This window comes from Choristoneura fumiferana, chromosome 15 (genome assembly GCF_025370935.1).
Source record: "Choristoneura fumiferana chromosome 15, NRCan_CFum_1, whole genome shotgun sequence".
In the NCBI taxonomy this organism is placed as follows: domain Eukaryota; kingdom Metazoa; phylum Arthropoda; class Insecta; order Lepidoptera; family Tortricidae; genus Choristoneura; species Choristoneura fumiferana.
The window spans coordinates 216,645-232,439 of record NC_133486.1 but is presented as its reverse complement, the minus strand read 5'-3'; the positions used below and the strand labels follow the sequence as shown (position 1 = coordinate 232,439).

The 15,795-nt window shown below is 37.8% G+C and overlaps 1 protein-coding gene across 3 annotated transcripts in view; it reads left to right on the top strand.

Moving 5' to 3' along the window:
• Positions 1–15,067, top strand: part of kek5 (leucine-rich repeat, immunoglobulin-like domain-containing kekkon 5 protein) — a 263,002-nt gene extending 247,935 nt beyond the window's left edge. For all 3 annotated transcript variants that reach the window (XM_074098641.1, XM_074098640.1, XM_074098639.1), the window contains 2 exons: positions 10,063–11,496; positions 12,028–15,067. In XM_074098641.1, coding sequence (XP_073954742.1) covers positions 10,071–11,496; positions 12,028–13,106 — 2,505 coding nt within the window. In that variant the 5' untranslated portion in view covers positions 10,063–10,070 and the 3' untranslated portion in view covers positions 13,107–15,067. The remainder of the gene's footprint in view (positions 1–10,062; positions 11,497–12,027) is intronic.
• Positions 15,068–15,795: the final 728 nt, after the last annotated feature.

The window sequence follows — 15,795 nt, the reverse complement described above, 5'->3', positions numbered from 1 at the left end:
GAAATGGCCATTGTACCTATGTAACCGTAGGATAATTAATATTTTAAACATTCTTTGATTGGACAAAATGCTTTATCTTTAAATCATTGATATAATTTAATTCTGGGCAACTGACCTATACTCTTAGGCAACTAAATAATTAAAAAATCGTATTGCCATTGGAAAACAGTTTCTGTGAAGCAAGTGAGTGTTAGTTTTAGAATAAATTAGTTTATTTGTGGGTACCTGGTATTAAAATGTCAGTTTTAGATCTACAAGAAAAATAAGTTGCGTTACACTGCAGCGCTCGATTGACCGCTACAAACTCGTTCGCTGCACGGCCTCGCAGTGTAATGCAATGCAACTTGCTCGATTTTTCTTGCAAGTTTAAACGGGCTTTAATTAGTACAACTTTCAAGCAGCCAGTACAAGGACAAGTTGGCAACGCAAAAACCTAGAGCCATAGTTGAATAATCTCGACGTGCAAGACAGCTCAGTCTTTGAAGAAGTTTAGGGCGGCCGCGAACAATGAGCCCATATAGCCAGATGTAATTTAGCGAGTTGGCGAATACGACAAGAATAGTGACGAGCTGGAATGAGGAAAGTAATTCTGCCCTTTTACATATTTTTAAGTTATAAATTATAACTAGAGTTTATTCGCGGCTTCGAGCGCATATACTATTCGATGTGGTAAGTAGTTACATTTGAATTTCCGGGATTTTACAAAATCGTATCGTATCGTGATTTTCATTAAGGTTGTGTTAAAAACAACTGTACAAAATGTCATGACTCTAAAGCCAGCGGTTGAAATTTCAAAATGTTGTCCCTATCCCGTGGGAATTTCGGAATAAAAAGTAGCCTATGTGTTTTTCCAGACGTCCAGCTATGTACATAACACACACACACACACACACACACACACACACACACACACACACACACACACACACACACACAAACTTTCGCATTTATAATATAAGTAAGATACTCGTAAAAATAATTTATTCAAAAAAACTCAGTTAACATCATTTTTAACTAAGAACTAAAACGTAAGATAAATATTTACAAGTGCCTGAATTTTTCCCAGTTCCCTGTGTTTCAGGCAAAAATTCTAACATATTTAAATCTAATTTAATATTGGAAGTTTTCTTAATAATAAATTAATTTTAAAAGTATGATAATACATGAGTAGGATAGGATATAGGAGTTAGTATAGTTAATATACTCGGAATGTGTTCATTTTATACACAATTTTAATACAGGTGTAGGATCAGAGGACTATAGGAGTTTTTATGGTTTTTTATAGTCGGAATTTTTTCATTTTCTTTGTAAATTTGAATATGAAATTGGTAGTTTTAATTAGGTAGTTAATACCTTATGTTATGTAGCGTGGGCGAAGAACACAGTAGAAAGATCTAAGTAAAAAAGTCTCTACTACTCAAAGGTTTACTGGCTGGCCCTTCAGGTATAAGTCCGCCTTTGCACTTAACACCTTTTTGTACAATAAAGATTATAAATAAACAAACAAAAATCGTGGTGGCATAGTGGTACCTTTAACGTCCCAAGCAGAGGATTATGTATTCCAATCCAATATTGGGAGCTTATTAAAGTTATTCGCGGTTCACATTCCGTAGAAAATGTGTCATGTCAAGTCAAGTTAGACCTGTTTACTTGCACTCTGAGCACACATTGACATGATTGGCAATACTGTCTCGTTCAGATGTTTACGAGCACCTAGACGGCTCCGCTGTTTTACATTGTTTCCGATTCAAACAAACAGCTTTTAACTGAAGTCAGTCAATGTCGCTTTTCTATAGTGATGTGATGTGGTATTGTATGATTTGTACGGCCGGACGCAATCATCCTACGGAACAATATCACGACAGCTGGACCGTGGAGCAATCAAACAACTGTTAGTGTAACGCGGTGACCAGATTAAAGGATCTGATGTGGAATCTATGCTAATGTTAAAAAGAGGCTAGTATGTGGAGGGAATTCGTGGGACAAATTACACCTAACACACAATTAACCTAGCCCCAAATTAAGCTAACTATGGGTGCTAGACAGCGGATAGACAAACATTATATAGATAAATATAGATCTTTAAATCTTTCAATTCGACTTTCACCCATTTCTAGTCACCAAAACAGTCAACGATAAATATATACTTAAATAGAAATGTATGAAGGTCAACTACATACATTCGTATTCATCATACAAATATTTGCTCGTTACAGGGTTCGAACCCGCAACCTCTAGCTTCGTAGTCAGGGTCACTAACAACTTAGCTATCCGGTCGTCAAAATTATCTCTCAAAGTACTACTCCGAATTAAATAATTGTGAAAACAATTTAAATCTAGAGTATTCCAGATTAACATAGGAGACCATTATCCCGGGGATTGCAAAGTTCCTGGCCCTTCCCAATAATATTATAAATGCGAAAGTTTGTACTTAAGTCTGTTTGTTACTTCATCACGTCTAAACCACTGAACCGATTTAGATGAAATTCGGTATACAGATAGTATGAGTCCCGGGTCCCGGAAAAGGACATAGGGTAGTTTCTATCCCGGATAATTGGATAGTTTTCGCGGGATAGCGATAAAATTTCATACTCGTAAAGGTGAAAAGTGACATGACAGAAATGGGTACATTTAAGAAAGTCAAATCAGAATATTTTACACACGCTTACAGTTTTTTTTTTCGTATAAAAAATGAAGCGTTCTATAGGTCCGAAAAGACATTGTGAGTTCACGTAGAGTAAAATTGGATACCACTAAACCTAATTTTCTAATACATTGAGGTTGCCGCGAATTCTTGGCCCGATATTTGGAACTCCTATTCCGTTTTTGCTCCCCTTGGAAATTGGCCACCGAATTAACTTTGTTGTCCCGGTATTTGGTCATGTTGGTTCATCCTTACAAGCCATCGGCGGTGCAACAATGATCCCCGATATCCCCATTGAGGATCAGAAGGTAATGAGAGCTCAATTAGCTTGTAAAGCTTCCGTTGTGTTGTGAGTTTGTAAGCCAATCGTACTACAGTCGGCTCTTGTTCGCTGTGTTTTTTTGCCGATCTGTTTGTTTGTAAATATGATTGGCCGGATGTTGTCATGGACACACACATCTCTAGGTTTTCAAAAGAAACTGGAGAATCTCTAATAATGGGGATTACTCCATATAGCACTGCACCCAATCGGCACTGCGTTTGTCTGTGTGGGAACCCACTACTGGGCACTGGTATCCTCTTAGAACGAGCCACTTAGTTCCCACTAGGATAGGAGACCTATGCCCAGCTGGATTTACAATGTCTGTTAAAATCATGCCGTAATGTTTTAGCAGGTTAATTTGACTAAACACCCCTGTCAATATCTTAAGGTTTTTTTTAGTCTTCTTTGATAAATGTACATACATAAAGCGATGTTGAAAATAAATTGCGTCAAAAGTGTGACCACATTTTGAATCAAAATTTACCGGGGTGGTTGGTTAGTCGAAGTGATAGATATATATCCATCTGCAGTAATTTTCTGGATTTATTTTAATTTTCAGTTAAGCCAGTTCGTTTAGGTTTAAGGAAACTATGCTACAATGCGCCACGATTCAAATGGTTTAACCGAGCGCGTGCACAGCAATATTAGGGAATGTTTCATTGGAAAATTCCAACTCTAATATGCGTATTATTATATATACGCACGAGTAATTAAGCTCAATGATAGTGTTGTGGGTTAGTAGATCGGAAGCGGTTAATAACGGACGGGCGACACGGGCCATTTCGCTAAAGGTCTGATAGGCATAGCAAAATTAGCAATATACGGAATCAACAAACGTGAACATCTTATTGCTCAGTGCTCACTCATATGTTGTCGTGGTTTCTGTTTGGTCTAGTCATTCATTTCTGATTTTGTTCTGTTGAATGTTATGCCTCTTGCAGCTTATGAGAGTAGTTACAAGTTTTAGAAGCTCTTGGATTGTTGTTAAACGCTTCAGCATTATAAATATCAACATAAGCTTTTTTTCTTGTCGTCATCATCATCATCATCATCATCATAATCATCATCATATCAGCCGTCCACTGTTAAGCATAGGGCTCCTCCATTTTTATCATGTAACTCGAGTCAAGTACAGTTTTTGTCTAAACTGTATCAAAACTAGTTAACGTCCGCTTTAATTTTCAATCGATACTTTCGTAATTCCCCTTAGGACGTGCTAATTATGTTTAGTATGCTTTGCGCTTGCGCCTCCCCTAATAAGTGATAAAATGATTAGAATACGTATCGCCCTACTTTCTTTTTAATCAGGTTTCTATTTACGTTATTATTATCAAACACAACGGAGTACAGATGTAGTCAAGTCAATAATGTTTTTGCCGTCGTATTTGGTAAGGATAAGTTTTATATTTATCTTGCTGTCTTGTCAAATGATTTATTCTATCTTTTACACGTCGTAGCGCTTTCAAGTAATAACTTAAGTTAAAGAAGAAATACTAAGTAAACTTGCTGTACTAGCTTACTGAAGTTTACTGAAGTTGATTGAGAAAGCCAGATAAATACGACGTTATCAAACAAAATACGATGGAAAATCATTACATCTGTAGTACTTTGCCAGTTTTGATTTTTCTAAGGTTGGTATCAGTTTCTGGGAGAAGGTTTCTACCATAGATGTGCTGAGTAGCTGTTGATGTGTAAGTTGACTACCAATTCTGTTCTTCTTCAGCCTCTTGCCACCTAATGCTGAGTGTAGGCCTCCAGCAGTGCACGCCATTTCTCTCGGTCTTGTTTCTTCCTCATTCACTCACTAATCATCATCATCATCAGGCCGTCCACTGTTGGACATAGGCCTCCCCCACAGAACTCTAGTTGCTTCGGTTGAGGCCGCTCACTACTACTGACTACCAATTACAGTCGCTCAATTTCATAGCTTTAGCTAACTTATTCCATCAATGCTTGTGTGTCAAACTCTAGCTCCATTTAATCATCGAATACTGCTACAAATGAGTAGTTGAAGCTGGTGACGTTTTTCATGTTCTACATCGCGATATCGATGTTTTTCAACTCGTATGCATAAATTCACCATCTTTTTCCTTCGGAGCAGTCCCCGGGCATAACATAGAAGAAGGTTTCGTTATTGAAGCCTCCCCCCACACATTGCAAGTTTCTATTACTGGCATAAATACAACCGGGCTGACAGTGTCAAATTAGTTCTGTTAAATTTGGTAAGAGGTATACAAATTTGATGATCTACGACCTTGTTCCGAGGCGTAGTGCATTGAATGGACCTCCTCAAAATAACGTCGTAATCAATCAATGATGGCTAAAAGACAGGCGGAATATCGCTAGATGGCGTTAGTATCGTGTGGCTTTTTTGACTTTACGGTCTTGCTTGCAATTGGCTAATAACTAAATGAGCGAGCATTCTGAGAGGAGGCCTGTGCCCAGCAGTGGGACGTATATAGGCTGGGATGATGATGATGATGATGAAATGAGCGAATTGCAAGCAAGACCGTAACGTAAAAAAAACCTCACGACACTAACGCCATCTAGCGATATATCGCCTGTCTTTTAGCTCTCATTACGGTAAAATATTTTTAAATTATTGCGGCCATTTTATGGTACTGTTGCTGTCGCTAATTACCGTCATATAAACATGAACTTCGTATACAAACCTTTCACAATAATACTTATATAACTAGATCAGTCTTGCATAACAGGTTAATAAACTCTCAACGAATTATAATCAATAAAGCTTAACGAGATAGAATTGATTCATTTAACCGAGCAGTTATTAGTTAAATAGAAGTACTGGGCAAACCGACGGGCGTAACTCCTTGTGGAGTGGACTGAGGGTCAATGTAGCGTGACCTTTGTATCCACACACCAACCGAACTGCTTAAACAAGGTAAAGAATGGATGAAGGAATAGCTCGACTTGTTAATAACATTTCTACTCTAATTTAACTACCATTAATCTTGACTGATAGTCCAGAAACTTCTATTTAAGTTTTAGTTTTGTAGTTATAAATAGATTTTAATCAGTTTTGACCTGTGTTTTCAATGTGATTTTAGAAATCAATCCTCTGTAGGTCAAGTTGATCTGGACCTTGAAGAGGCTTACAGAAGTTTGGATCTCATAATTACCTTTTTCGAGCGTATGTATGTCCATGTTTGTCATCAAAACTTCAATTTGCGGCGGCAATCAATTTTATTACAACAAATACCAATCTTGTATCAAATTTGAGGTGGGAGTCGTGTTAACTAGTTAAGAGATATTTGAAACGGTTATTATCGTGACTAGATAAGCTAGAGATTAATTGTCATATCTATCATCATGATCGAGCTCACAGTAACTTAAGTAACTTCAATCTTGAAGTTCGCGTTCCTTATCCGCGTTTTTCACTAATCAGTTACTTATGTTTAAAGAACCATCTTGTCTAACAATTCATAATTTGGTTTCGACTCGTTGGGATTTTAAATACTTTCCTCCTTCATTCATTTTCAATTATCCGACTACAAACTAAACCTTTTCTTTCTTAGAATTATTTACCAGCCGCTAGATAAAGTCGTTTAGACAACGTTGTGCCCTAAAAACCTTGAAATGGGCCTTCATCAAATAAATTTTGTCTTAACGGTTAAAGGATTAAGAACAACGGTAATGTAAGACGATGTCTTTCTTTAACGGTTATTCTTCCAACATTGTACCTCCGACACATGGTGTGGTATAAGACATGTAAGACATGTATTCAGAACTATTTCTTACTAATCCCACTAATAATATAAAATGCGAAGGTTTATAAATCTGTTTGTTTGTTACCTTATCACGTCTAAACCGCTGAACCTATTTGAAGAAATTCGGTATACAGATAGTTTAGGTTAGTCCCGGGAAAAAACAAGATAGTTTTTATCCCGAACAAATTGCATAGTTCCTGCGGGATAGCGATAAATGAATTCGCCCGCTGCTTAGCACAGGTTTACCGAAATGAGAGGACTGAAATATAGATGCACAGAAAAACCAGAAAAACCAAAAAATAAGACCAGCACTGGGAATCGAACTCAGGTTCTCGGCATTCCGTGCTTAAGTGGCTAAATAAGAAACAAACAAGCTGAGATATGTGGTGCATAGGGGAAATTCGTGTCTGTACCGTTGCCCAGCAGTGGTGTAGCGGTATAGCACGCGGCACGGAATGCCGAGGACCTGGGTTCGATTCCCAGTGCTGGTCTTATTTTTCTGGTTTTTCTGTGCATCTATATTTCAGTTTGTATTTTCAATTTAGGTTTTACGGGATGACCGTAAAAGTAAAAATTTTGAATTGAAATAAAAAATACAAAAATATTCCAAAAAATCAATCATACCAGCTTAGATTAATTACTATTACTTCCTAAATCATTTATTGTGTTCTATCATTTATTTGTAGGCATAATTAAACACAATAATTTACTCTTGCTTATTTAACTTCTAAACGTGTGATTGAAAGGACGTGTTCCAAACCACGAACTTTTGAAAACCTAAACAAAAATAAATTTATTTAAAAGGAATTCTTGGTATATGTTAACCAAAATTTACAATACTGTACCGAAATCTATAATAAATTTATCAGGAAATGTATTTTATACTAAACTTAAGACATGGTTGGTTATATGAAAAATGTTATTATTCTATTAATGATTTTTTTCACATTAATAAATGAATATTATAACTTTATTGACATAGTCTTACAAGGACAACAATTTACATAGTTGAAGTGCTGAATGGCGGTATAAATATATATTATAAGACCTTGATGTTAATCCGTTCAATGCAAATAAATATATTTGAATTTGAATTTGAACTTCTCCGCTCCTACCTTGTACCGTCCACCTCCACAATTACACACGTCAGTGATCGCGCCCGGAACGCACTTATGACCAAATTGTACCCAGTTTATGCGCGCCCTTGCTCTGAGAATGTAATTACATGCGATAATTATCAGACGCATGCGAGGCTGACTTAGTGCCATGTCACCTATGTACCTTGGAAGACTAGGGAAAATCCTCCCTACCTTTAAATGCGGGTGTTCCATGAAAATTTATAACCTTTGCAGCTTTAATGCCAGCTTCCCAGTGGCACCCCAAATGTGTACTCATAGGGGGAAATAATTGTACAATCTATTATCGTTACTAAAATATTTTGAGGTGGTTAGATCTTGTACAAGATCTATTTAGATCGCTACCAAGAGAAAACTCACTTAAACTGCCACCAAGGAACAGTGTTTGCGCTGTGAGTAAGACGGCCGATTGAATTAACTACTATCACATGAATAGCTAGGTTAGGTTTGCTAATTTTACTATCTTATCGCAATCCTGTGGATCTCTTGTGACTCGCATGATTATTTGCCTCAATATCTCATAAAATAAGCATCCATGTTATAAATTAATAAAGTATAAAGGATATCTTCAAATTTTTTCAGAATATTTTAGGAGAGGAGGGCTCAGTTTGACTAAACGCCTCTGTAAAGGTTTTTATCAGAATTTTCAATTCCAAGTGTATTCACCACTTTGACGCGGTACATATTGAACATCGATCAATGCATGGAAATATCAACCACAATTAGCAAGTCCCGAATAACATTTAGGGTGTCCAGTCAAACCAAAGCAACTAACATCAGAAAATCCGGAATAATTTAAAGACACTTTGTATACTGCTCTAAAGAATGTAAGGGCCACGTGAATTTTAAGGGTGAAGTGAGAAGTATATTTTATTAAGACTATCTACAGAATTGATGCTATTTATGATGTTGAAATGACTAATGACTTTAGTGACGTATATTGTTTAGATTAGCATGCGCGACCATAATCACGAAATCCGAAACGTCGTCAAGTCATAATTGCTTATTTGCATACATAAATCCATTTCAATAATTTCGTCTTCACGAAATGTAACCTCACTTCACCTGTTGCATTTACCACCTATTGATTAAGTTTGTTTGACGAATAGATTGATGCCGCCTCCGTCTATTCTAACAAAACAAACGGAGACGGCATCACATTTATCGGTCAGATAAATTTAATCAGTGGATGGCGAAACAGGGGTTTAATTGTCTTTCGTTAGTGTTCGTTCTTTTACGTGTTCTTTGCGGCACTTAAATTTGCGTCAGATCTTTGATAACTACTAATTTACGGCACGGTGCCTCTACACGATGGCCCATTAATCTCTGAGCTACGACCATTACTTGTGATCTCTTTACAAAAACCATATGCGTGCAAGACCACTAGCTACTGTTTTCAACTTCAAAGAAACTTAAATCTATTAACAGACTTTATAAATCCAAGTTCTTTATGTAAATAGGGTAGTTGACTTTACTGCGGCATTAGGCTATTACGCGTTATGGCGTTTAGACTGCGTGTTTAAATGCCTTCTATTTCCAAACCAAACGCCCTAATGGTTTTTATTGCTCAAGAGATGGTAAGTGTAGTTGGAAAGATGCATTTGGAGTTTATTAAGATGTTTGTTGGTTGAAGTTTGAGGCTTTAGCTTTCAGGGTAAGGGTTTATCTACTGGATTATATTGTAATGACGAGTTTAGTTTTAATGAAAAACAATGTGATTCTAGTGCTGGTCGCCTAATGATGTCAGTTTCTCATTGTGTCGGACTATATGCTAATAATATCCTACTTTCTACTATCATTTTAAATATGTCAGTTTACACATAAGTAAGTAGACAGATCTCTGAACACATAGGCTAATTTATATAAAAATATTTCCGGAGTATCTGGATAAAATCTCGATCTCTCAACTAGATAATATTATGAAATGTGGCACGGCTATTTTTTGCGACACCCATTACGATCATGATGTAATTTATTGAGAATTACAATTCAAAGATAAATGTAATGGTTAACGCGAGTGAAGCCGCGAGTAAAAGCTACTATTAAATAAAATTGTGACAGTTATGTGACTTAGTAAAATACCGCTTTTACTTATCCTTTTTATTGGAACTTCCTAAACCAAGATTGAGCTGTATAATAATGTTTTACCGTCCATGTTTAATGATAAACTTTTCTTGAGTATGGATATCTTCCTAACACATATTAACATACTTCCTCTCTTTGTTACAGGAACCAAAATGGAGTCGCTAAAGAAGCTATTACTACTAAGTGTGCTGGCTGCAGCTGCTGCCGACTTCACCTCAAACTGTCCCAACGAGTGCAAATGCGTCTGGGCACGAGGCAACAAACAAGCCGTATGCTCCCACGCCAACCTTCAAGATATACCTAAAACCCTTAGCACGGAGATACAAATACTAGATCTCACAGGAAACCCGCTTTATGAAATCACGAGACACGCTTTCGAAGACGCCCAACTCAATAACCTAAAGAAGCTAGTATTAAAAGAGTGCAAGTTGATAACAATACATAAAAACGGGCTTAGTGGACTGGCAATAATGATAGAACTGGATCTGTCGAAAAACGACTTGAAAATGCTACATTCCGACACGTTTAAAGAAACAACAAAAATCAGATGGATACTGCTCAACGATAACCAAATAGAGAAGCTAGATGACGGCTTGTTTAACAACCTGCCGTTCTTACAAAAAGTTGATTTGAGTAATAATAAAATTGTACAAATAGGGGTCAAGACTTTCATGAATGTACCTAAGCTAAATAATTTAAAGCTTGATAACAACAAATTAGAGTATTTAAAAATTGACACTTTGACACAGTTGACTTCCTTGTCAAGTTTGGACGTAAACGATAATCCTTGGCGTTGTGATTGTTACTTACAACCTCTTAGGAATTGGGTGATAAGTAAGAATTTGTATACAACGCCTATAGCTTGTGCAGAGCCTGCGAAAGTACACGGAAAACTATGGAAGGAATTAGACACCAATGACTTCGCCTGTCGACCTAGCATCGTCTACCCCACGAATAGCGTGACAGTCCAAACAACTGACACTAACATCACACTGGCTTGCGAAGTGAACGGCAATCCACTACCTGAAGTAAATTGGGTGTTGAACTCACAAATAATCGACGGTTCATACAGATATCAAGGCGAAGTTAAGTACTATTTAACACAAAGCAGTAGCGATAACAGCAAATGGGTGAACTTGACTATTTTGTCGTCTGGCACGACTGACAATGGTGACTATCTCTGTGTGGCCAAAAATCCAGGAGGGGTTGAAGAGAGGATTGTCAAGCTGTCGATAGCTCCTCCACCACCTGGTGCTGTTCCTGTGCCGAATGGCTTCGACAGTAACATGCTACCAGTTTTAATCGGTGTGTCTTGCACAGCAGCCATTCTGCTAATAATACTCGTTATTCTTTGCTATTGCTGCTGCAGACGGCGAAGTTCCGATAAAAAGGCGAATACGACGAATGGTGAAGCATTAATTGAGGGCTCAGTTATACCTGAGATGGAGAAGAGCTTGATTACAGCTGTCAATCCTGTCACGAAGCCACCGAGGCGTTACGACCAACCGTCTATCATGAGTGGGGCGACCGAAATGTCGGAATTGAACAAAACATTGCTGGACAATGATTCTGTATTTGGTAAGTTTCGCGGCCATTTTTTTAAGGCCAGTTTTATTTCTTAAGGTTATCATAATGTAAAAAAACTGACTTTCTATCTAACTGACTGACTCATCAACGCCTAATTCAAACCCTTGGATCTAGGAGTTGCATAAAGACTCCCTTTGATGTAGACGACCGTTAATCTTGGACGAATTTTCCGAAATTCATATGGAGTAAGAACTTTTAAAAGGACATCACAAATTATTCATACGTACACAATTAGGTCGCATAATTATATTCTTTCTCTTGCTTAATTTTGAATCGTGTAGTTAAATTTAATTCCGCTCCATTATGAACGTTGATAATTTTAATTGCTCCATTTAATTTATTGCGGCCTTATCAGAAGCTATAAACGAAGTACCGCAGTAGTTTTTCAACATGCTACTTTGTGTGCCTGGAAGTTACTGATTGTATTAAATTTCTTGGCTGGCTATAAACGCCCACAATGTTAATTACAGTAAATTATGGCAAAGTTCTAGAAATTAAAAATGCAAAATTGTATTGTTTCAGCGCATACTGACGACGAGAAACGGTCGCTCGACTTCGAGCACCAGCCAAAGAGGTCGCACGACGCCCTCAACGTGGAATACGGGAGAACTGCATACCCTCCTGATCTCCTATCGTTCCCGCCAAGAGCCGCTCAGATATCGCCAGCGGCGAGCAACGCCTCCACAGTACCAGACACTACCAGACTACCCCCTCAACTTAACCCAGTCAGTCCAATCCACTCACCTATCTACGGCATGACCACTAATCAGAACCTCTTCAGGACACTGCCGTACTCTCGCTCCCAATCGCCTTTCACGGCAACCATAACGCCTCCAGTAGTAACACCACGGCAAGGATATGTGACCATACCTAGGAGACCACGAGTTCCTAGCTGGACCAGCACCGCAAGCAGTCAGATCCTACCAAGCACTGAGGCTCAAGAACCGTTGTACGACAATTTGGGACTAAGGACCACTGCTAATGGAAGCTCCGTGCTGTCTTTGAACAAGACTGGGTTGGAGCCACAGTTTTCTCCAATGAGGAATAGACCACTGCCTGCTACTCCGACCGTCTATCCCAATTCTCATCAAACATATTACGCACCAATCGAAGAACAAGAACCGGCGCCGTCTCCCGTCCCACAGTTCAATCCCCGGAACAGCATCGCTTCTCAAATGTCTACAATCATGTCGACTCCTGGCCCACAAGAACCTCTCAGTCCGAGAATGAGTTGGACAGCAAAGAACACATCTACACCACAACCGGAGCCGAGGAAAAACTACTTCAACGAGAATAGAAACTCAGACGCACAGTCTCATGTATCGGATACCAGCACTCTAAGCCGCAAGAAGCCAGAGACTGGTTCTTTGAGGCGTAACCCCAGGACGGAGAAGGATGAGGTAGCGTCGATTCCTTCGCCTTCTAAGGAAGATCCGAGGAAGAATGAGAGTAATACTTCTATGAACCAATCGGGGACATTGGGGAGGAGTGGAAAGATACCGCCGAGACCACCGCCGAAGCCTAAGAAAAAGCCTGCAACTGAGGCTAATCCTAGCGAACCTTTGTTCGAAGATGAAGGTGAAGACGGCACGGAAGTCTAGTAGTGAGCCTAAAACTAAGTTTACTACCAAAGTGCCAATGAGCTTTTAGTGATAATGTGTTATCAGTGACTCGATGGGGTGCAAACGGATTATTAAAATTTGTTTCGCGGTGCTCGTGTATATAAACTGTGTACTAGATTTTTTACAAATTGCGTACAATCAGAATTTTATGGACCATTTTTAATAAGGGCTCTATCCTGTAGTGGGTGTGAAATGCAATGTAAGTTGTACACTGTATGTTACATATTTTAAGTATTTATTCTTTACGGTACATAATGTGGTAGCTAATTATAAATTCGCTTGCCAGGTTTCTCTTCATCCATTTTCAAGACTGATTATTCTAAATTTGAGTCTGTTTTATTGACATTCCTTTTGCCGGCATTCGTTAGCGTTTTCATTCCATAGCTTAACAGTTCATAGTTTGCTAGAAAGGTTTGATTGACCTTAGATAGTTTTTGGAAGACTGAATCCTTGTTAGACACTTTTGATCTGTTGATTACCGTCAATAGTCAGTTCAAAGTGTTATTAATCGGCTTAACCAACTGTAGTAACTGTCATTCACAAAATTATTGATACATTATCATTTTTTTCATTAACTTAACTCATTTAAATTTCACCATCAAGTATGTGTTCAACATTGCCTTACATTATTTTGTGAGTGTCAGCTCTGATTACTTTACTGAAATAATTAACTTCGCTTTTTCTAAGTTAATATCATTTTAGTTCTCACCATTCCATAGTTATGTCCCGGTTTTACAGGTTTTTAAACTGTCTTTAGTCGTAGGTTACTACGACCTCTGCAAAACTAAAGTTCTTTTTCGTCTAAGCTAAATGTGTTCAGTGCCGTATACCAACGAATTTTAGCATTATTAATTTTGCAATATTTACTTTATTCATGAACTTTTTATCTGCTCTATTTTATTTTACTTTGAGATCTTTTTACTACTGACGATCTTAACCAAAAGACGCTTAAAGGCATCTGGTTCAGACGCGTCATGAAATTTACTTGTGTTGTGTTATTAATGAAATGTCGCGCATCTCCGTCCGATGCCGCAAGTTTCATTTGGTCTTCGATCGCTACATCTTTACTTCAATCGACACATGTCTATGGTTGCTAATAAGTACATGGTTCCTAAGATATTTTGTGTTAAACCCTTTGAGCGCCATCGTTAAACATACAAAACATGTTGTACAAAACCTCATATAACTTAATGTCGCACTGGATTCCCAACTGAACAATGATCAATGTTGGAGAAATACATAGTAGTACTATTTTAATCGATGGTCTGTATTTATAGTGTTCTAGACATTATTAATGTGTCATTTGATTGATTTAGGCGTTACTTTGCGAAGGGCCGTATCAATGAACTACAACTTTTCACTTTGGTACTCTCCAACCGTCATCACCATCAGGTTCCGTAATAGCAATAAAACGTTCTACTTCATTAACATCATATTAGTTTTCAATGTATGTTTCTCTTTATTTATTTGTAACAGGGCGTTCAAAGGGCAACACTGTAGAAGTAATATTTTTAATGAGTTAAGTTTAACTATAGTTAACTTTCAGTTATTTAACTGGTGCTTGTTTGTACGTGCTTTTATTGTGATTATTTATTTACCATTTGGTTTTAGCGACACAAGTACATGACAATTTTATAATTTTACTTGAACATCGAAGTTTTATGATTTTTTTGCTTTTTAAACATGATTTTGACAGCTTACTGTGGATGAATTGAGATGTTAAGATGCGTCAGTATATTTGTGGTCTAATTAAACTCCACCATTTTAAATGTACTCGTATCTGTCATTTCTAATGAGTCTACTCAGTTTTTGTGTTACGGCAAAATGTACAAATGTACGATATTTTTACAATGTTTACTGTAGACATCCAGTTTTATGTAGTTGTAAGTGCTGTACATAAAAACATTATTATTAAAACTGATTAAATCTATATTTCAGTATTTTTGTGTGTTATTTGACCTTTCCAAAAAGTCTAGGTTACAAAATTTTAATACTACTTACATTGCAATTTGCAAGGACATTCTGAAAGGGTACAACGTAAACATTTCTAATACAGTAATTGATAGCGGCTAAGTTGAGCTTGAGCTACTGATATTGGTATAAAACCAAAAGGTTCTTTTGTGATAATTTTTATTTCTAAAATAACTTTTCACCGTAGTTACTGATTTATTTATTTATTCATAACAATTCAAATTATCACAATTAAAATTATACACAAAATAATTCAAAAACTCAAGAAAAACATTTAAAAAAACGAATTAGGGATTTTCGAACTTCATCTTCGTCGCTACCCTGAAACGATGGAACACCACACCCTAAGGCCAGAAGTCGAAGCGCAGGAACATCTGCTGGTGCTTGGCAGGCACTTGGAGTCTAAATGAGCTAAAATTGTTAGCCGTTTGTGACTCAAGGGGAATGATGGACAGCTCTAGCTGCAATGGGCTCCCTGTAACCGGCACTGTACCGCCTCGCGGACGTGCTCGTCGAACACGTTCTCCGACGTCCTCTTCTTGTCCAACCGAGACAGGTAGATGTCCACTATCGGTACTGCAGCTTAAATACAGGACGACGCTGCAGGAACCGTCCCACGCGGGTGCGCTTTTACGTTTCCGATTCACCACCGGAGTGAAGCCATCATAACTGAGATCCCTTTGCAGAGTTCAGGGGG